Source organism: Rhineura floridana, chromosome 1, assembly GCF_030035675.1.
Source record: "Rhineura floridana isolate rRhiFlo1 chromosome 1, rRhiFlo1.hap2, whole genome shotgun sequence".
Classification (NCBI taxonomy): domain Eukaryota; kingdom Metazoa; phylum Chordata; class Lepidosauria; order Squamata; family Rhineuridae; genus Rhineura; species Rhineura floridana.
The window spans coordinates 37,742,953-37,765,741 of NC_084480.1; the positions used below are offsets into that span (position 1 = coordinate 37,742,953).

The 22,789-nt window shown below is 41.8% G+C and overlaps 1 protein-coding gene across 3 annotated transcripts in view; it reads left to right on the plus strand.

Annotated features, from left to right (window-relative positions):
• The window catches only part of RAB3C (RAB3C, member RAS oncogene family), a 179,637-nt gene that overhangs the window by 69,471 nt on the left and 87,377 nt on the right, over positions 1–22,789 (plus strand). For all 3 annotated transcript variants that reach the window (XM_061618404.1, XM_061618414.1, XM_061618401.1), the window contains exon 3: positions 15,508–15,626. In XM_061618404.1, coding sequence (XP_061474388.1) covers positions 15,508–15,626 — 119 coding nt within the window. The remainder of the gene's footprint in view (positions 1–15,507; positions 15,627–22,789) is intronic.

Here is a 22,789-nt window from a genome sequence, read left to right on the forward strand (position 1 = left end):
CTCCATGCCCACTCCCACCTCCTCCCTTCTTTCCTTTCATTTCCTGTTTGGCTGCTAGCTCCCGTTCTGCAAGCCTTAGGAAACTGTGCTTTATTTTTATTTCCCCCCCCCCAATATGTGCACAAAAGCATAACACTGTTCAAGCAAATATTTGCATTCCAGCTGGATTGTAGCAGTGAAAATACAAATAATCACACTTTGGGCTTTTTTTTTAATGAAACTCTAGAACAAACTGAGCATGTTCAGTTGCCAAGGTAACCAGAGGACGTGGAATTCTGACCTTAAGAGGGCGTGGCCATTAGGAAGCTGTGTGATAGATAGATCCTTTCCCTTCAGTATGAATGAAAAGCACTGTGTTTGCAGCTGGCTTTGAGCCCCCATGTGGACTGTGCAAACAGAAAACTGAGATAACAGCTGCATCTTTAAAATGATGTTTTGTTCCCATGTGGATAAGCCCTCAGACATGGCTGTGGTTTTTTCTTTTATTGAAGTAAGAGAAAGTTTCAATTCAGTGCGCTTCATGAATCTATCTTCGGCTTACTCAGAACTCAGCATCTCTTCAGGTCTAACTAGGCACAACTTCGCTGCATGAAGACGTTGACTCAGCAACTACTCCCCCCCCCCACTTGGCCTAAGTAAGGCTGGGCAGGCACCCTACTTACGTATGCTCACTGTCACTGTTGGGAGCACATGCATAGGCAAAGACTCCACCAACTGTGCCAGTTTAATTTCCTGCCACATTTGCTTCCTGGCATGAGGCAAAGGTGGAGCCCTTGTCGCCATCCCATCTTCCCGCTCAGAGGGGGTAGGGCTGCCTGTGTACAATATGGGCACAGGGAGAAGGGAAGCATCAGGCTGGGAAACAACTGGCTGGTCAGGTTGACTCTCCACAGGCATATCCGGAGCTGCTGGGGTTGAACTGTCAAAGTCCAGAGCTGGGGTGCCTTCTGAGTCCAATTCCCCACTCGGCCTCTCACCCGCTTGAACATCCCACTCTAAGTCTTCCTCCTCCTCCGCTTCACTCTCATCAGTCCATCCCCCTCCGGCAGGGCTCACGACAGTGTTAGCTTAAATAGTCATGCCTTGTTATGCTGTGTGGAGATGCAGAATTCTGTGCAATATGAAAGCTAGCCCATGAAATGCTCTAAGCTGAGATTTCTCAGTCTGAATCCAACGGAGCTGGCCAGCACATTTAAATAATATTCCAGGTTGGCTGTATCATTTGTCAGAGTGAGACAATCACCTCAAGAAGCAGATACTGGGAGTGGGGGGAGGTGTAACACTGGCAACACCCTTGGCCATTCCACCTAACACACACCCCCACTAGCCATTCCCATTATATTGCTTCATGATGCCCCCTGAAATTATTTAATTATACCCAACTTTCTTTCTTAACACGGCACCTGAAGCAGCTGCTAAAATTGCCTCACAGAAGGGAAGTTGAGCCCATGCAGACTTCCTTTGAGGAGAAGGTGAGAGATCAGGTGAAAAAACCAAAGGCATTCAGCACATCTGTGAAAGAAAATAAAACCCCAGGCCTCCTGTACAGCAGGAACAAATCTATTTTTGGGTTATCAAGTTTTCTGCGGGCGGAAGAGCCAATATTAGACACTCCATCAAATTGCAAGAACCTTTTGAGGTCACCAAGGCCAAGTAACAAGAGATGTATGCTCATTGGAAGCTGACTCTCTTATAGGGCGCAATAACCTTTCTGTATATGGTGGGGGTGTGTGTGTAAAGGAGAGAGTGAGAAAGCGAGAGAGAGAGAATGCTCCATAGTTAAACTGAGCAAAGCAACATTTTATGCTTGAACAACTGTCAAGACCAAGCTTCATAATTCATGGATGCTGACACATTTATTCTTAAGGCTAGTGGGCATGTACTCATCAGGACTAATAAAGACTCTTGCAGCACCCTAAAGATTAAATTATTTATTGTAGAATGAGCTTTTGTGTTGTAAGTGACCTAGAGAGCTATGAGAGAACTAACAAATTAGATAGATAGATAGATAGATAGATAGATAGATAGATAGATAGATAGATAGATAGATAGATAGATAGATAGATAGATAGATAGATAGATAGATAGATAGATAGATAGTATTTAGTGCATCCTGAACCTATGAGATCTTATTCCATTCTGGAATAAACTGGCTAGTCTTTAAAATGCCAGAAGACTGTTCATTATTTTTCCTGCTCCAGGATCACATCCACACCGTGCATTTAAAGTCCTCAGACTACTTTAACAGCCATGGCTTCTCCCAAAGCATCCTGGAAGGAAACTGTAGTTTGTTAAGGGCATTGAGAGCTGTTAGGAGGCTCTTCACAGAGCTACAACACCCAACACTCTTAACTACAGTTCCTAGGATTCTTTGGGTGAAGTCATGGCTGTTAAAACGGTATGAGAGTGCTGTGTGGAATTCTTTGAGATTATCTCAGTTATGACGCTACAGTTGTCCTTGTTTTATTTTTAAATAGCGTTATCTATTTGAAGTTAAAACACAAAGAGTCCTGTAATACCTTAAAAAACAAACAAAAAAATTATGACAAAAGTTTTCATGGGCTAGAGTGTACTTCATGAGGTGCTTGGAAAGCTATCCTCAGTTGGCAGGTTTGTGTATACTTTGGTGCAGAGGAGAATTAGAAGGTGTTACAAACAGTGGAATTAAATGGCATTGGAATGCACAAAGGACAGTCTGAGGCAATACCATTCAAGGATGCAAAACAATGGCAGCCTTCTCCCATCGCCCCACCCTCACATGGCATTTTACATGAAAACAGCCTTCTATTAGTACCAATGAATAGGCTGTTCGCAATCCTAACTGCCATGTTAGGGGCATTTGTGTGGGAGGCTGCAGCTGGGTAAGGAAGGGGTAACCACCTCCATATGCATTGTGACCCCTTGTTTAAAATGCTCCACACCCCTCAGTTAGGCTTGGGAGGGAAAAAAAAACTCCTATTGGCTCTAAACTGCTTCATGTGGGGATGTGTTTGTGGAAATGGCTGCTAGAAAAGAGGACCTTACATCAGTGGTACATGCTCTGGTAACCTCACGTTTGGATTACTGTAATGCGCTTTACGTAGGGCTACCTTTGAAGACAGTTCGGAAGCTACAACTAGTGCAAAATGCGGCGGCCAGATTGCTGACAAGGACCAAGCGGTCTGAGCATATAACACCTGTTCTGGCCAGCTTGCACTGGTTGCCAATATGTTTCCGGGCTAGATTCAAAGTGTTGGTATTAACCTATAAAGCCTTATACAGTGCGGGACCACGATACCTTGCGGAACGCCTCTTCCGATATGAACCGGCCCGTGCACTACGTTCTGCTACGAAGGCCCTCCTCCGGGTTCCAACTCACAGGGAGGCCCGGAGGGTGATGACAAGATCTAGGGCCTTCTCAGTGGTGGCCCCCGAACTATGGAACAGTCTCCCCGAGGAAGTACGCCTGGCGCCGACTCTGCTCTCCTTCCGGCGCCAGGTCAAAACCTTCCTATTCTCTGAAGCATTTTAAGTTACACTGATTTAATTTTAAAAATGTTTATTGTATTGGATTGATGATTGTATTTTAGTATTATTTTGTTATTCATTGTATTTTTATGCTATTTTATGTTCACCGCCCAGAGAGCTATTGCTAGTCGGGCGGTATATAAATTTAATAAATAAATAATAATAATAATAATAAATAGAAAGGGAAAGAGTTAACCCACCCTATGCGCTGCACCCCCTCCACCAAAAATTACCCCCACATGTCAATTAGACTTTTTGTTCGGGGTTTGTGTGTGATTGCAGCTTGGTAGGGAAGGGTTAACTCTCCTCTTGCCAGATGCAATGTCCATGAAGATCACACACACACAACTCTTGCAGTTAGGCTTGAAAATAACTACACTGATTTTTAAAGCCTAATTATATTTCTTTGTGTGAGAGAGAATGATTTGCATGGGTGGGTGTGTTTGTGACGATGATTAGTGCTTATATACTGCATTTTGTCACAAGTGACCTCAAAGCTGTTTCTTAAAAAATAAATAAATCATATCATTACAGATCATAAAACACAATTAAGATAACAGTAAAAAATATCAACAGATATCAATAATAAAACCACAAAATCAGTACTAGAAAACAAAACAAACTCAGGGATCAAAACCAGTCTAACCACAGCCACCAAAAGCTAGAAAAAATATTTTCCATCAAATGGTGGATCGTCTAAAAACTCATGGCCATCCATACCTCCAGAAGGAGGGTGTTCCAGAACTGGGGCACCATGGTCACCCTAGAGCCATTTGGTGCTTCCTCTCCTCTGTCCCCATAAACATTCTGCCTGGATTGACGGCTCCCCCTCAGCTAAGAGCCACATACACAGAGACACACATCTGTATATGTGTGTATGGCATATTTTGTGTGAGTGTGGTATGTGTATGAGTATACTATATGTGTGTATGCAGGTATGTCTGCTGTATATGTGACTGCTGTATCTGTTTATGTGTGCATGTGTACATATACAGGTGAAGATTGAAAAGGGTTCCCCACCCTGCAGTAGACCACAGTGGACCAATGACTCAGCATAAAGCAGCTTTATATCTTCATTCACGTATTCTACTGGGAGGGGTGTATGGGTTTTTTTTAATCAAGATCCAGGTAGGCAATGAAATTAGTGTGCTAATTAACAGGGTTTATTCATAAAGAAAGCAGCACTAAAAGAGCAGATTACAACCTGTGTCAAGTGCTAGAGACCCCCATGCTGCTGTTGTTATTGTAGTTAATGTTGTTATTGTTTTGTTCACTTATATCCCACCTTTTCCCCAGAACTGGGACTCAAGGTGGCTTACAAAAATTAAAACAAACGCAGTTAGAAATATATAAATAAAACATAGAAGTTACAATTAAAATGCAATTTAACTATAAAATTAAAACCATTTAAAACAAAGCTATTAAAAAAATGCAAAATACAAATCAGCAAAACACAACACCCTGTTTAATAGCCTTTGCTGTCAGTTATTAGCAAGAGTCAAACTCCCAGCCGTCAGTTGCATACTCTGCTCCTGTCCCCTGTCCTAAAGTACACCTTGCAGTCTCCTCTGAGTAAGGGGGTCCTGTTACTTACATACCATTGCGCTATGTTGACAAAAGCTGATTGGGTGCATTAATCATACCCACTTGGCCTATGGTCTGAAGGCACATGAGGCTAGCACCCTGCTGAAGCTAAGCAGGGTCAGGCCTGGTCAGTGCCTGGATGGGAGACCACCTGGGAACCATATATAAGCTGCCTTGGGTTTCTGTCATGAAAAGAAAGGTGAGGTATAAATGTAATAAATAAAAATGATAAATAAATAAATACTTGGGCTACAAAGGGGTTTGCCTACCAAGATAAGCCAGAGGCTAATGTGCCAGGCTTGTGTACAGTGACTGTTTGGCAGCTAATCTATCTCATGCCAATAAGCCTATTCCTCTCCTATGACAGTCTACGATGTCATGCATTCTTCCACAGAATTAACTCTTTGCAAACCACAGCTTGAAAGGACACAGAGTAAAGGCTTTTACTTATGCAGTGTCACATGTTGCATATAACAGCATATTATTAAGCAGATTCAGGCCCTTGCCTGGGCATCAAAAGGGCAATTGATGGACTCCACAGCAATTGAAGTCACAATAATGACACTACAGTACATCCCCAAAAAGAGTCTGAAGCCATTATATATAAAACACTGAAATGCCAGTTCTGCTATTGTTGTGTGGTGTTTGGATCTCTTCTCATTTAAAGGTGAACCAACCAAATTAGCACTTTCTGAAAGAATATACAAGCCAATATACAGCTGTACTTTGAAATTTACACATCTCCGAATTTTGCAGTGCAGTTCTCCAGCCATTAATGTGCGCAGAAATGCATGCACTAGGGTAAAGTGTGCATAAAAATGCATGTATTAGTGAAAATCACATACAAAAATTGCATATATTAAGGGAAATTGCTTCACAAAATCTGTATATTTGGCAAAATTGCATACAAAAATGTGTTTATTAAGAGTTCACATTAAAATGCTGATAATTTTCATGAGGATGTTTTTTAAAAAACGTACACACAAATTGCTACAGAAATGAGGAGAATTGATTTTAAGATTGCAAAAACAAGAAACTGAGAGAGCCAAAATTGACAGGTGCATCCATCCCTATCAACAACAGGGGTGGGTAGAAGGTAAATTGGGATCTACTTGTAGATCTCTGGGTAGTTTGAAGTAGATCAGCAAGGATTCCTGACTCCTACTTGTTTACCAATGGTAACAACAAAATGGCTCTTCTGGTACCCCCAAGTTTTAATGCTGAAATGAAGAAAGCTTGGAAGTGTAACCAGGAGTAGATTTTTGCATGGAAGGGCTGTGAGTTTCATTCAGCACTGGTACTAGAAACAGATTCCTGAGCTCGGAATTATTTAAGTGTACATATATATCTTTTGCACCAGCTCTGGTTGGTGGATCTGAGCATATCCCACAAGCCTGAAGTCTGTCCACCCTAGTCTCCATGGCTCCGTCCAATTCTGATTCAAGGAGGGTCATGAGAAAACACTGAAATTGCAGGCAAATTCAAAACCAGCACCCCATGCAAATCAGATTTGCTAATAGTTGATTCACAGTCCAACTAAGGCTGCAATGCTGTGCAGATTTACTTGAAAGAAATCTTTACTAAACTCAGAGACAACTTCTTCCTAAATAGACATTCATGGGATGAGGCTGCCAGGCTTCAATCCTATGCATATTTACAGGCGAGCAACCACCACTGAATACACTGGGACCAGCCTTTGAGTAAACATTCATATGTCAGGCTATAAATGTTCTATGTTTCCTACTACCCTGGCTGTGCATGAATCTTCACTGTTGGATGTTTGTAAAATGGCCACCGTAGTGCAAACTTATTTGACTCTGTTCCACATATCTATAGCTGGTACTGGAGCAAACAGAAGAGCTCCATTGAAAATCTTTATGTATTTTCTCTGTTCATCCAGGAACAAGATGGATTGCCATGGTAACATCATCATGGAAGAATAGATCAACTTTTTATCAATATTCGCCAGGCATATTCTGTTAGGTTTTGCTTAGGAAGCAACTCTGGACTAAAAAGCAGACCATGACATTTTGAAATTAAAGATAATCTGATCAGTGGGTAAATTAATACCAGTGAGTAAGCAAGACTGAGTCGATAAAAGAACTGGTTTTACACAGAGGCTCAACTCACAGTTTAATGAGAAAAACCCACATTGATTTACAGCAAGAAATGTAAATGAAATATGGAAATTAATTCTCCCATGCTTTCTATTTGCATAAAAGTCAGGCATAACAAAAGGGCTAAAAATTAACTGCAGAAAGATGGATCAGGAAAATATTAGCATTTTATTAACTGAAGTCATTTCTAGTGATATTGAATATTTTAAAGAGTCTTGTGGCACCTTAAAGACTAAGAGGACTCTAGTCCATGAAAGCTCTTGCTTAGAAAGCTTATGCATAAATTAATTAGTCTCTCAGCAACAACTGTTTTGCAAGAATAGACTAACATGGCTACTCTTCTCAAAATAACATATTATATAGTTTCAATATATTGTAGACATAATTCAAAGAGCATTAAGATTCTTTTAAGTCCTATCCCAATAAATGATGCTTCAGTACCCTCATTTTCTCTAGATTAGTCCATAAGGGCACAATTCAGAAGAACGTTTGCCTGTGCAAGGCCCATTGAAATTAATGGGAATATTCATTTTAACAGGGACTGCAGAACTATGGGTATGCTGAGAATTCCCCCCCTTGCTTGTATTCCTCTAATGCCAATATAACAATTATTGAGAGTGAACATGGTCATAGTGGAAGTAAAGGGAATGGGTTTTATCTAAACGCATATGATCCAAAAAGTTATTTGTGTGTAGTATATGTAGATGAACAGGTAATGTAAAACTTTTTTAAAAAAATGATCAATATTTTGCAGTGCCATAGATTAGACATTTTGTTTTCAGCTAGGCATGAATGCACAAAAGAAAATGTGAAAGGTTTGGAAGCTATGTGGGAACAAGGTGCTGCCAGGTCATTTCTGAGCCCAGTTCAAGATTAAATTATTGTATAATGCTGTTAGGCTGCAAATATTTGAAAGACAACCTCCTTCCCTCTTGGTAGTTCTGCCACCCTTGGAATTGCGGGGATCATATAGCTTTAGTTATATGTACCTCTCTCTATATGTATAATATATATAAGGACCCCCCATATGTCTGACTGTAAATTGTTTTAACTAATTTTATTCTTGTATTACACAGCCCAACAAAAAAAAATTTTTTTTAGTTGCCAAGGATGTTTGAATGACTTTAGGGTATTTTGGGGGTGCTAAATCCAAAAATGACATTAGTTTTGCCGAATTGGCTCTAGTTTTTGAGATAATGGATACCCCTCAAATGACGATTGTACCCCAATACGACCTGTAGCTGCTGACATATGCAGCAGGGTTTGGTCTGTCTTTTTACTCTTGAACATTGTTTTGCAAGTTTATCCATTGCATATAATATCATATTGATACTTTTTTTTTTTTTGAAGAGGAATATGAGTTCGTCACGAAGAGGCTGCTTACACAATCCTAATGCATTCCGCTACGTTTGTGGCGAACAGGGCTGGTTCCAAAGGGCAGCCAGGTTGGGCACTGGCCCGAGGGCCCTGCAGCTCTAGGAGCCCCTGGGGGGCCCTCCGCTCCCCTTCACGATCCCGTGGATTGCAAGACGAGCTTCCAAACCGCCTGCCATCCCCCGCGCTTCACCTACCTTTCTCTGCTGTTTGCGCAGGGTTGCCATCAATAAAGATGGCGGCTGAGGTTTCCATAAGGGACTGAAGCCTCTGCTGCCATCTTGGTTGGTGGCAGCAATGCAGGCGCTGCATGCCATCAACCAAGATGGTGGCAAAGGCTTCAGTCCCTTACGGAAACCTCGGCCGCCATCTTTATTGATGGCAACCCTGCTCGAACAGCAGAGAAAGGTAGATGAAGCGCTGGGGATGGCAGGGGATGGTGGGCGGTTCGAAAGCTCGTCTTGTGATTCGCGGAAGGGAAGCAGAGGGGCCCGGGGCAGGCTAATGCCCAAGGGCCCCCGGATTCCTGGAGCCAGCCCTGGTGGCGAATACACTCTGCAAAAACAAAGAAAAAACATCACTGACTTTGTAAAACAAGCATATCTTGCTTATTTTGGAATCTTGGAGATCAAGATAAGTCTTGGGCTCCCCATAAGGTTTGCAAAACCTGTGTAGAGTGCCTACGACAGTGGAAAAATGGAGAAAGGAAACGTTTAAACTTTGGTGTGCCTATGGTGTGGAGAGAGCCGCAAAACCATCACGATGATTGTTATTTTTGTGTTGTGAATGTGAAAGGCTTCAATCGCTAGAAGAAACATAAGTGGGAGTGTCCTGATTTGGATTCAGCAAGGCGACCTGTGCCACACAGCGAAGACGTTCCCATACCAGTGTTTACCTCACTGCCTGACCTTCCATTGTCAGATGTTGAAGAAATGCTGGACGTGGAGTGTAGCACAGGTGGTAGCCCTGGAAGTGGATATGAAGAAAGCTTTTCAACACCTGAGCAGTTCTCCCAAAAAGAACTCAATGATCTGGTACAAGACCTCAGTCTGTCAAAGCAAGCATCTGAACTTTTAGCATCCAGGCTAATGGAAAAGAACTGTCTACAGCCGGAAGCTAACATAACAGCTTATCGGACAAGAGAGGAGGGACTTCTTCCATACTTCAGCCAAGATGAAGAACTTGTATACTGCAATAACATTCCTGGACTTCTCCAAATGGGACTACCAGAATATCGACCAGAAGATTGGCGGCTTTTTATAGACAGCTCCACCAGAAGCTTGAAATGTGTTTTATTGCACAATGGTAACCACTATGCATCTCTTCCGATTGCTCACTCAACAAAACTTAAAGAAGAATATGAAAATATCAAAATGGTCTTGCAGAAGCTCTGCTATCATGAGTACCAGTGGTCTATTTGTGTTGATCTAAAGATGGTGAACTTCTTGCTCGGGCAGCAAAGTGGATACACGAAGTACCCTTGTTTCATCTGCTTGTAGGATAGTAGGGCAAAGCGAGATTATTGGGAAAAAGTGACATGGCCTTCAAGGGAACACATGACTGTAGGTGCAGCGAACATCATTAACAAGCCATTGGTTGACAGAGAAAAAATCATTCTCCCACCACTCCATATCAAGCTTGGACTGATGAAGCAATTTGTTAAGGCCTTGGACAAAGATGATGATTGCTTCAAATACATTTGTAGATTGTTCCTTGGACTGACTATGGAAAAACTAAAAGCAGGAATCTTTGATGGTCCTAAAATTTGTAAACTCATCAATGATTTGAATTTCACTAAATTTATGAATGATGTTGAAGCTTCTGCCTGGTGCAGTTATGTCTCAGTTGTCAAGAACTTCTTGGGTAACCACAAAGCAGACAATTATGAAGAATTGGTGCAAAACATGCTCGCTAACTTTAAACATTTGGGTACTAATATGAGCATAAAGGTACACTATCTCCATAGCCACTTAGACAGATTTCCGGATAATCTTGGTGATTTTAGTGAGGAACAAGGGGAGAGGTTCCATCAGGATATAAAGGTGATGGAGGAAAGGTATCAAGGCAGATGGGACAGACACATGATGGCAGACTACTGCTGGAGCCTCCAACGTGATTGTCCTGATGTCCCACATAAAAGAAAATCGTACACACAGCGTTTTTCTATGCATTAATTGTGATTATCTGAATCAGCTTACTTTGTTTTAATGTTAATGTACTGAATACAACGCCATTAGGTATTTCATGTGTTTACTTTTGTATGATTTGAGACAGTTTCCATGTCATTTGTGGGCAGGCTATGTCTGACCATTACATTTTTTGAATTTGTTATGTTTTTCAATGGGGGCATCCATTATCTCAAAAATTAGAGCTAATCTAGCAAAAACGATGCCATATTCGGAATCAGCAACTAATAGAAAGTGGATTGGACTGTGAAAGACCAACCCAAATGGTGTTTGCATTTTGACCAATTTGTAGGGCAGTACAATATCTCAGAGAGGAGGTCAGGACTCCTGCTCCCCTGGTGCATTCACTATAGCTGCCCAATTTCCCTGCTTTTTAAAGTTTGATAGAAATATCTGTGGGCTATAGGTACATTCTTAAACCGCAAGGTTTTTTGCCTATGAGTGAATTTTCCTGCTTTTTAATCTGGCAGATAAGAAATGGGATCCTGTCCAAGTTTGCTGAGAATGGATTGATCATTTGCATGCTTATTGAGTTCAATGGGATTTACTCCTATGCAATCTTGGTTAGGACAGGAAAAACTGACCATGGGGGAGGAGGAGTGGGAGTGGGAAGGGGAAGGAACGTATTGGAGGGGGGCAAAGGAAGGGGGAAGGGAAGGCAGGTTTGATCATTTCCATGCTTATAGAGTTCAATGGTATTCACTTCCATGCAATCATGCTTAAGATAGATAAAACTGACCATGGGGAGGAGGAGGGGAGGTGGAGGAGGGGATTGGAAGGGGATGGGGAGGGAGGGGCAAAGGGAGGGGATAGGAGGGGATAGGAGGGGATAGGAGGGAGGAGACGGGAGGGTGGGTTTGATCATTTGCATACTTTTTTGTTCAGTGGGATTTATTTCTATGCAATCATGTTTGAAAATGGAAATGGACTGCCTTCAAGTCAATCCCCACCTATGGCAACCCTTTGAATAAGGTTTTCATGGTAAAAGGTATTCAGAGGTGGTTTCACCATTGCCTTCCTCTGAGGCTGAGAGGCAGTGACCGGCCCAAGGTCACCCAGTGAGCTTCATGGCTGTGTGGGGATTTGAACCCTGCTCTCCCAAGTTGTAGTCCAACACTGACCCAGGGAAGAGGCAGGGAGGGGAAGAGGACGGGGAGGGTTTAATCAAAATAGCACTCCACTTACCTGGGAGTAAGCCCCACTGAACTCAGTGTGATTAACTTCTGAGTAGACATTTTCCTCCTTCCCTTCAAAATCATTGCAAGCATACAGAAGCTCTGCTCCACTTACCTGGGAGTAAGCCCCAGTGAACTCAATGGGATTTACTTCTGAGTAGATAATTTTTCTCCTTCCTTCCCTGAAGCTCATTGGTAGTACACACATGCTCTGCTCCACTTACCTGGGAGTAAGCCCCACTGAAATCAGTGGGATTTACTTCTGAGTAGACATTTTACCACCTTCCTTCCCTCAAGCTCACTGCTAGCACACAGAAGCACCGCTCCACTTACCTGGGAGTAAGCCCCACTGCACTCAATGGGAGTTACTTCCGAGTACACTTTTTAAAAATTACAGAGTCCTTGAAAGCTCCCCCCCCCCATTTTTTGACTCTTTCCTTCCCTCAAGCTTGATTGAGCGAGTGGAGAAGGCAGGCAGTGGGAGAGAGCGCAGGTGACCTTGGGCCAGTCATTGCTTCTCAGCCTCAGAGGAAGGCAATGGTAACCCCCCTCTGAATACTGCTTACCATGAAAACCCTATTCATAGCGTCGCCGTAAGTCGGGATCAACTTGAAGGCAGTCCAACACAACAACATGAGCAGACACATAGGCAAACTCCCCTCCTTTTCTCTGCCCCCCCAACTGTTTCTTCTAAGGGGCTGGAATCCTAATCCTTCTTATCTGGGACTAAGTCCCACTGAACTGAATCGGATTTACTTTAGACTAGGTTTGGGGTTAGGATTGTACTATGAATGTAATCAAATTTAATTTTGTAAAAATTAATTGGGTGTTAGAACAAATTAAACCAGAACTGTCACTAGAAGCTAAAATGATGAAACTGAGGTTATCATACTTTGGACACATAATGAGAAAACATGTTTCACTAAAAAAGACAATAATGCTGGGAAAAACAGAAGGGAGTAGAAAAAGAGGAAGGCCAAACAAGAGATGGATTGATTCCATAAAGGAAGCCACAGACCTGAACTTACAAGATCTGAACAGGGTGGTTCATGACAGATGCTCTTGGAGGTCGCTGACTTGAAGGCACATAACAGCAACAACAAGCCCCATTGAATAAGTGAGATTTACTTCTAAGTAGACATTTTTAGAATTACAGTGTGAGCCCTCAGAATCTCCCCCCCTTCTCTCTCTCCTGCCCTTCTCCCAAAATAGCACTCCACTTACCTGGGAGTAAGCCCCACTGAACTCAGTGTGATTTACTTCTGAGTAGACTTTTTCCTCCTTCCCTTCAAAATCATTGCAAGGATACAGAAGCTCTGCTCCACTTACCTGGGAGTAAGCCCCAGTGAACTCAGTGGGATTTACTTCTGAGTAGACAATTTTCCTCCTTCCTTCCCTGAAGCTCATTGCTAGCACACACATGCTCCGCTCTACTTACCTGGGAGTAAGCTCCACTGAACTCAGTGAGATTTACTTCTGAGTAGACATTTTACCACCTTCCTTCCCGTCAAGCTCATTGCTAGCACACAGAACCTCCACTTACCTGGGAGTAAGCCCCACTAAACTCAGTGTGATTTACTTCTGAGTAGACTTTTTCCTCCTTCCCTTCAAAATCATTGCAAACATACAGAAGCTCTGCTCCACTTACCTGGGGGTAAGCTCCACTGAACTCAATGGGATTTACTTGTGAGTAGGCAATTTTCCTCCATCCTTCCCTGAAGCTCATTGCTAGCACACAGAACCTCCACTCCACTTACCTGGGAGTAAGCCCCACTGAACTCAGTGAGATTTACTTCTGAGTAGACATTTTACCACCTTCCTTCCCTTCAAGCTCATTGCTAGCACACAGAACCTCCATTCACCTGGGAGTAAGCCCCACTGCACTCAATGGGACTTACTTCCGAGTATAGTTTTTATTTATTTATTTATTTATTTATTTATTTATTTATTATTTCAATTTATATACCGCCCTGAGCGAAATAGCTCTCAGGGCGGTGAACAAACAAAATAAAATACATCCCTCCATCGGCCATTTTCTCTCTATCACATGCGTGCTTCCTCACACAGAGTAAGCTCAGCAGAAGGGCAGTGTGAGTCACATGTCTGTTGCCTACCAATCACAGGAGCAGACTTCCCCTGCTTCCTCCAAGTAACTGGAAGGGGATGGGGAGGGAGAGTGAAACGAAATAACTTTTCTGCGCATGTGGTACGTTATGATCCACTGTAATGCATTTTTAATAAATTAATTAAAAATAAACCATGCCATTTTTTTTAATTTAAACCTACTACAGATGAAGTACTGTGTTTGGGGCAAGCTCAGGGATTTGACGACAACAGATTATGACAATTTCTCAAGAAAAAAGTCCAAACGGCTTCTAGTTTTTTTCTCTCCCATTTTTCACTTTAACCTGTGGATTCTCCATGGTGGGGTTGTGTATCACCAAGAAAACTTCCAGAGTTGTAGAGCAAGCGATTCTGAATCCAACAGTATAAGACTTGTAAGTTTTTGTTTTGAATTGGGACTATACAAAGCACCAGAAAGGGGTGTGGGGGGTATTTTCATTTAACATGGTAGAACACGAAAAATCCCTACTGACTATAGTATACAGCCACTCTTGTGACTGTATAATATGACTGGAAACATAAAGAGTGACACTATATGAAACCATACGCTTGTTAACTATACCTAAAGTAATCTTGTTATTTCCTGGTGTTTATAAATAAATATTATTCTTGGTTTACCAAAAGCCTCATCCTTGGCTGGGGCTTTCACAGACCAGAAGGGTGGGCAGGGTAATTACCAAGGTGCAGAAACAGTATCAATGGTGGCAGCGGTGAAGAGATAGTGTATCATCAAGTATCCAGGGCAACCCAGGGCTGTATGCTTTATTGGCACAAAGATACTGGGGGGTTGTGGCCTGCAAGTGCACCCAGACACAAAGTAACAATAAGCCAGAAGGGGACTAAGGCAAAGTCCTAAGGCAATATTGTGAAACAGGGAGTGGCTGGTGGTGGTGCCTAGCAGTAGGATCTTGCGAGATCTGTGTTAGAGCCGATGAGAGAACAAATAAAACCCGGGATCCTGACTGGAGGGACCTGACAGGTGGAGGTCTGAGGTGGGATCGTCACAGCTTGCTCAAGTTGGGTGGAGTAATTGTTGATCCTGCACAGCGTTTGCCCTGTGCTTAGATCTGTATTGAATTAAATGTGGCCTTAGTTCAGCCCTACATACTTGTGGTTTGCCTCTTCCTCTGACCACAAATGGGAAGGAAAGTGACTGGTTCCATCTCACCCTTTCTTCTGGGATACACAAACACCCAACAGTGGCAAACAATGGCATGGTGGAGTCCTCTGCTCTGTTTATGCTGAATATTGAAAGGAAATCAATGTTTTAAATTCCACTCTTATGTACAGGTTTGGCCATTGTATTGTTGTTGTTGTTGTTATATACTGCTTACTTGTCAAAATGGCTTCTAAGCATTAAATTCTAAATGTAATTTCTGGTTTTAAAAACAAGACTTTTAACAACTTGTAGCCATATTTGTCTGTATTTCATTGCTTTAGGACACAGCCGGTCAAGAGAGATATAGGACAATTACTACAGCCTACTATCGGGGTGCAATGGGCTTCATTTTAATGTATGACATCACCAATGAAGAATCCTTCAATGCTGTGCAAGACTGGTAAGTGAAATTTTGGACAGAAACAAATGGGAAATATAGAATACCGGATTTGACAGCCACATTCCTGTAGCTGTTGTGACTGTGAAACATCTCTGACTTGTTCTCTAGGAACAGACACAACTTTCCTAAGAAATTCTAACTTGCTATTATGTGTTTGGCTTTGCAAATGTTTTGTACTTTTCTCTCCTCACCAGTGTCAAGCTTCTAGTCCTCACATTAAAAGCTTCTACCTCGCATAATGGAGTGGTCACATAATGAAGCCAGTAGAAGCTGTCATTATTGATGTGATTGAGCATAAGAATGTCTGGACATGTGTCAGTATATTACTGCTTAATACCTGTGTGGTGGAAATGAAATTGGCAAAAAGTACCTAACTTCTGAAGATAGCTGAGATAACTAGCCATTGCATTTTTTTTTACAATAATTTTTATTCAAATTTTTATAAAACATACAAAACAAAATCATAAAACATTCAAAGACAAAAAACAAAACAAAACAAAAATGATTAAACAAAAAAATAAAATGTTGACATCCCATTTGTCGCAGATCAAATCAGTTGTAGGTCTACAATATATAACAATCCTGTCTCTTAAATTATATTATAAAATCACTTTCCTCCAGTAGTTATCTTAATTAATCATCAAATCTCATAAACATTATTTTATTCTTTCCACAAAAAGTCAAAGAGAGGTTTCAATTCTTTAAGAAATATATCTATCAATTTTTCTCCAAATAAACATGTCGATTAATCCATCTCGTTAATAATAATAATAATCTTATTGTCATAACCATAGTCCAAATAAACATATTGATTAATCCATCTCATCAAAATCTGTTAGGTCCAATAATTTCAATAGCCATTATTCCATTATCCCTATTAATTCCATCTTCCATCTTCAATAGTCCTGTTAAGTCTAGTAATTTCAGTGTCCAATCTTCCATTATCAGTATTCCATAATAATCTTGCTGTCATAGCCATAGTCATATAATAAGAGTCTGATGGGAATTTCCTCTATCCCAAATATTTTCTTGCCATCAATTCTGAATAAGTTGCTGAAATATTGTTGTAAAGTCATATCTCTGTTCTTCTTTTTTACAAAATGCACTGGCTCATCTCTTGAGAGTTTTTCCATTGTCACATGGCTGCAGTTAATTCCATAGATTTTCTCTATATCAAGCTCCATCACGTCATTCCAGTCCAGAAGATTATCCAAGCCATTGATAACTTTATCTCTAATATCTTCATTAATTTCTTCAGAGATAACGTTAAATTCCATACAGTAGATTTTATTTCTAATATCCATAAACTCCAGATCTTTTTCCAATTCCACATTTGTTCCAATCTCCAGGGCTTGTATCTTCCCTTTATTTTTTCTTTTCTCATCTCTGATCTCATTCTCCTCTCTCACAGGATCCCCTATTTCTTTAAGCTCCTGCGTCATTTTGCTCAGTTCAATTTTCAGCTCCTTACTGCCCTGTCGCAGGGTTTGTTTCGTTATCTCAATCTCATCCATTATTTTCTGAAACATAATTACTTCCAGATTCTCAGCCACTTTCTTGATTGCCATTTTTAAAACCACGAAAACAAAACAAAACAAAAATAAAGAAGAACCACTTCTTATTTCAGCAACAATTGGGTTAATATTCCAGGCTTGATGACATCACAGTATAAACAGAGCAGCCTGCCTTATCTCTCTATGTTCAAGAATACAAAACAAATTTAGTTCCCAGCATCAAAACAGTTAGTGGCGTCGTGAAGAAGCAGATTCGTCAAAATAAAATAGACCAAAAAGAGAATAGTCCCAGACAATATAATGTTCCTCGGAATAGAAATCCCTCTTCTGTTTATATCTTTAGAATGCACTTCCAGGACAGCTTTTTGCAATAGAAACAGAGATAAGCTGTTAATTTCGTGAATAACAGAGAAGAGTTATAGCTCACCCAGAAGTTCTTTAAAGCTGATTCATTTGACAAATCTCTTTTTGCTGCAACAATTTAAACCAAGTAAAAAAAATAATAGAAAGAAGGGTGCTTGCCTGTTAGTCCATTTTCTCTTTGAAGAAAAGATAAACGTATCGCATTAATCAGATAGAGCTTGTTCGGAAGTCCATCCGGCATTGCTGGCTGGACCTTTTCTCATAAATTAATGAAATCCAGTCCTCCCAACAAAAACAGGCTTTTGAGGTTGATTTCTACGTTTCTCCCTGCCCGGGAAAAATTTCATCAGTAAAAAAAAAAATGTTCTGACTGATTTATATCTGAATAAGCTTCTTTTGAGGCGGGAGCCCGTCTCAAAAGCAGGCACAAGCGAAGTCACCCTTCCCGGAAGTCACTAGCCATTGCATATTTTGTGATTCTAAGGTTGTCTTACTAACAGTGGCATCAGGTGGCTCCATGTCAGTGGGGTAGTGGAATCTGCTCCAGGTTTTAGTCCGAACTTTCAAAGAGCTGACCACGGTGATTCCATTGCTAAGATACCTTGGTGGCCTAATTCTTAGTAAGAACAAAGGTTGCATTAAGAATCTTTTGGTAGCAGCAAAAATAATCTGTGAGGGTTTTTTTAGCTTTTAATAGCTTGTAGTGTTTTATTTTGTATTTTAATTGTTGTATTTGTTTTGTGTACCACTCAGAAAACTTGTGTCATTGTTCTTATTTATTTATATGGCATATGTGTTTGGCACTTTACAATGAGCAGGGAAGACAGGCTCCTACCCCAAGGGGCTTTCAGCTTGCAATGGGCACAGGAAACAACAGAGGAAGGAGGCTGAGTAGGCAGGAAGAATATGGGATTACTTCAATTACAGATCCTTTTGCTTAGTTACAATAGGGACTAGAGATATGATCCCAAAGTTTCCCTGAGTTTTGAGGAGGGACTTCAAGGAAATAAGGGAAGTGGTTGCATGGAGAGGGGGGCAATTCCAGGCAAAAGGGACAGCAAGGGAAAACAGGGGGTGCTGTTTTCAGGGAATCGGAGACGTTTGGATGGCTGAGTGTGGTAGAGCTGGATAAGCAAAGGTATGTGTAGGAAAATAGGCGCAGAGGGATCCAGGAAGGCGAGACCATGGAGTTTCTCAGGTAGTCTCCCATCAGGGCAGTGGCTAGGCTCAGATTTGCTTAGCTTCAGTGAATAGATCATGTGCCTTCAGACCATACCCTGTCACCATGATATATGCAACAGAAAATGGAAATGGACTGCCTTCAAGTCGATCCCGACTTATGGTGACCCTATGAATAGGGTTTTCATAGTAAGCGGTATTCAGAGCTGGTTTATCATTGCCTTCTTCTATATGCAACAGAATAAGTAATTAATAACTGGTATTGGGGTGTGGTCATTTGAAAATGGTAGACTTTGTGAATTCCTGGGGAAAGGATTGCAAAATGTTCTCATCCCTCTCATTTTATAATTTCCTAAAATCTACAATTAGTGTATTTTTAAAAACTCTACCTCTCATTTCCATTTGATCTCTGCATATCATAAAGATTCAGCGACCTTCATTTCCCTCTTTTGTGCCTTTCCCAATCCCCTCTCCATTCTGTTGCTTTTGCTTCTCCTATATCTGGAATGTTCACCAATTTTATGTCAATCAGGATTTTTTTCCTTTTTCTCCCTCATCAACCTTCTCAAAATTAACAGTCTGTCTCTCTTGCCTTCCCTTCCGTGCTGGAGTTCTCCTGCTACCTGAGTCTCCTTAATCCCTTCTTAGCCCAGACTTCTTCTTTCATCTCTGTCTTACCTATCTAAATGCAGGTTATAAGCCTTCTGGGCAGCAATTCAGCAATTTTATGTTTTGTAGAGCACATTGCACTCTTGGTGATGAATTGTTGTTGAATTCAGATATTTTCCTCAATCTTGCATTTCTGAAATTAGTGTGAAAGGTGTAAAGCAAGAAGGATGGATGCCACTGCTGTTCAGTGATGCAGATATCACACTCAATCCACACAGGGCAAAAAAGCAGCAGTCAGCAACAGAGTTCAGAGAGCAGATTTGTTTTAGAATATGTCATTTCAAAGTATAACACTTTTCAAGCAGCATCCCACTCTTCATTAGGGGAATTTTCAATTGCAGTCTGATTTGAGAAGGCTCTTCTGTCAAGCAAATGAACCAGTTATGCATTTATTTATTTGTTCATTATAAAAACCCTGCTAGGCTTTGTATCCAAAAAGTGAGCAAGTCTAAGCTGTTTCATTGGCATATGTGTCAGGGTTTTCTTCACACTGCTATTTTATCAGAAGACTCCAGTGATCCTAATAATACATAGCATTCACTTAGCGCTTAATGCCTGAAGTGCTTCACAACATGTTCTCAATTTTTATAATGCCAGTATATGCAAGGCAGTATTATTACCTCCACACTGCATATTTCTATTTATTTATTTACTATACTGCTATCATGCTCTTCAGACAGTTATTGTCTCCCAAAGTGGCTCACATCAATTAGAGAGAGAGAGAGAGAGAGAGAGAGAGAGACCCTGCCATCAAACTGACAAACTAAAAAGACAAGACACGCAAGGGGATGGGAGATAAGATCTTCAGGGCCAGAACAAAGTGGTGAGTGATAAGCAATTTAATCAAGTTCAGTTCAGGCTGATCTTCCATTTCAGATGTTCTTGCCTGTATAGCAATTGGTAGCTCCTGTCTGATGAATGGCACCAAAGTGTCCTTTTTCCTTGCTTTTGCAGTCCCAGGGCAACTGGCAATTGAAGATGAGGGTTCTTACTGGCAGGGAGGGGAGCAGGAAGATCCCTGTAAATGCTCCTTCTTTGACCAATGGATGGGGCTTGTTTGGGACTCTGTACATATCAGCGCTCTACTTCTCCATTTTCAGGGAATAGGCCCTTCTGGAACACAAATGACTAGGGGGAAGTGAGATGACTTGGTGAGATGAGTATTGGAGGCACTGTTTTACAGTAGTTCCAATCCTATCTCCAAGGTTGTTTTCAGAGAATAGCATTGGGCAATTGTATTTCAGCCCCCTGGGAGTTGTGCTGTGGGGTGCCACAGGTTACTATCTTGACCCCCATGCTGTTTAACATCTATATGAAGGCCTTGGGAGCGGTCATCAAATTTTGGGCAAGGTGTCAGGAGTACACTGGTGATACCCAGCTCTATTTCTCTGTAACATCTGAATTGAGAGAGGCTGTGCAAGCCCTTGACCGCTGCCCGGACTCTGTGGTGGGCTGGATGAGGGCCAGTAAACTGAATCTCTATCCTAGCAAGATGGAGACACTGTGGGTTGGTGGTTCCTGAGTGGATAATTGGTCAGTTGCCTGCTTTGGATGGGGTCGTACTCCCTCTGAAAGAGCAGGTCCGTAGTCTAGAGGTGCTCCTGGATCCATCTTTGTCACTAGAGGCCCAGGTGGCCTTCATGGCTAGGCGTGCCTTTTACCAGCTTTGGCTGGTAAGACAGCTGTGGCCGTTTCTGGACAGGGATAGACTGACCACTGTTGTCCACACACTGGTAACCTCCAGGCTGGATTACTGTAATGCACTCTATGTGGGGCTGCCCTTGAGGTTGGTTCGGAAGCTGCAGCTGGTGCAGAATGCGGCGGCAAGACTGCTCACTGGGGCAGGGTATCGCCAACAAATCACTCCGCTACTGAAAGAATTGCACTGGCTGCCCATTAGCTCCTGGGCTAAATTCAAGGTTCTGGTTTTGGTGTACAAAGCCCTATACAGCTTGGGACCAGGATACCCGAAAGACCGTCTTATCCCGTATGTACCCACTCGATCACTGCGCTCTGCAGGTGAGGGCCTCCTGCAGATACCATCTTATCAAGAGGTCCATTCCGTACAACATAGGAAACAGACCTTGAGTGTAATGGCACCAACCCTTTGGAATCCCTTCCCTTTAAATATTAAGACAGGTGCCATCTCTGTTATCTTTTGGTCACCTCCAAAAGACCTTCCTCTTTCAACAAGCCTTTTAAGTAGAGCCCTTATCCCAGCCTGCATCTGTGTTGGAATTGCTTTTTAATATACTTTTAAACCTTCTTTTTAAAATGTTTTAAAGCTTTTAAAAAAGCTTTTTAAAGATGGTTTGTTTTAATATATTTTTTAATGGTTGTTGTGTTTTAATTTAGTTTAATGTCTGTTTTTATGATGTTTTAAAGTGCTTTAGTGCTTTTGTTTGCCACCCTGGGCTCCTACTGGGAGAAAGGGAGGGATATAAATCAATCAGTCAAATAAATAAATTAATTAAATAATAAGAACGGGAGAGGAGTGGGAATTGTATTTAGAATTGGAAAGCTGATAAGAGAGACAGAGAGAGAGAATGACCCTATGCAAGTGAGATCACTTTCCTTCCTTATGCTCTGTTCAAATACAGGAGGTGGGCACTGAGAATTCAATGAAAGCCAGGATTCAAGACTAAATTTGACTAAGGTTATCAAAGCAAGACCGTTTTCTGGAATTCCCTGGAACTGGGGATTCACAGTGGGCAAGAAATGAAACCCAGACAGGAATCCCAAACTTAGTTAGGCAGACATTTGAAGGATTATGGGGAGACTTTCTAACCCTGTTCAGGTATTCAGCCTAATCAAGTATGTAGGGTGCCATGTGTGTGTGTGCCACTGCTGCCCCCAACATCACCTTGTGTGGCAGCTATGCCCCCTCTTCCCCTGACCTCTACAAGGTTATCATGAAGGTCTGAATGGGCCTTCTAATTTTATTCAGCTGAATACAGCTAGAAGCCTCTGTGCAATCAGGAATCCTGTGTTATCAGAGTTCCCAATATCAAGGAAGCTTCTGACTATGTTCAACTGAATGCAGTTAGAAGCCTCAGACCTTCATAATCAATGTGTGAAAATCTGAGAGGATGCGTGTGGATATATTGGGGGTGGAGCTTGCATGACCCTTGTGTGTCCAGGCAAATGCCTGAAGAGAGCTTCTGAGTTTCTGGATTTTAAGACAGTTATGGGCTTTCAAAACAGACTCACCAAAAGAGTAAGGTAGTCTGTGAAGAGCAATTTCTAAGTGCACCAAAAAGAGACAGTTGCCTTGTTCCTGCTTAACAAAAGTCTAGGCTTTAGGCAGGGCCGGTTCTAAAGGGTGGCCAGGTTGGGCACTGGCCCAAGGGCCCTGGAGCTACAGGAGCCCCTGAGGGGCCCTCTGCTCCCCTTCTGTGATCTGCGCCCCCCACCCACCCCACTTACCTGTCAGCCAGC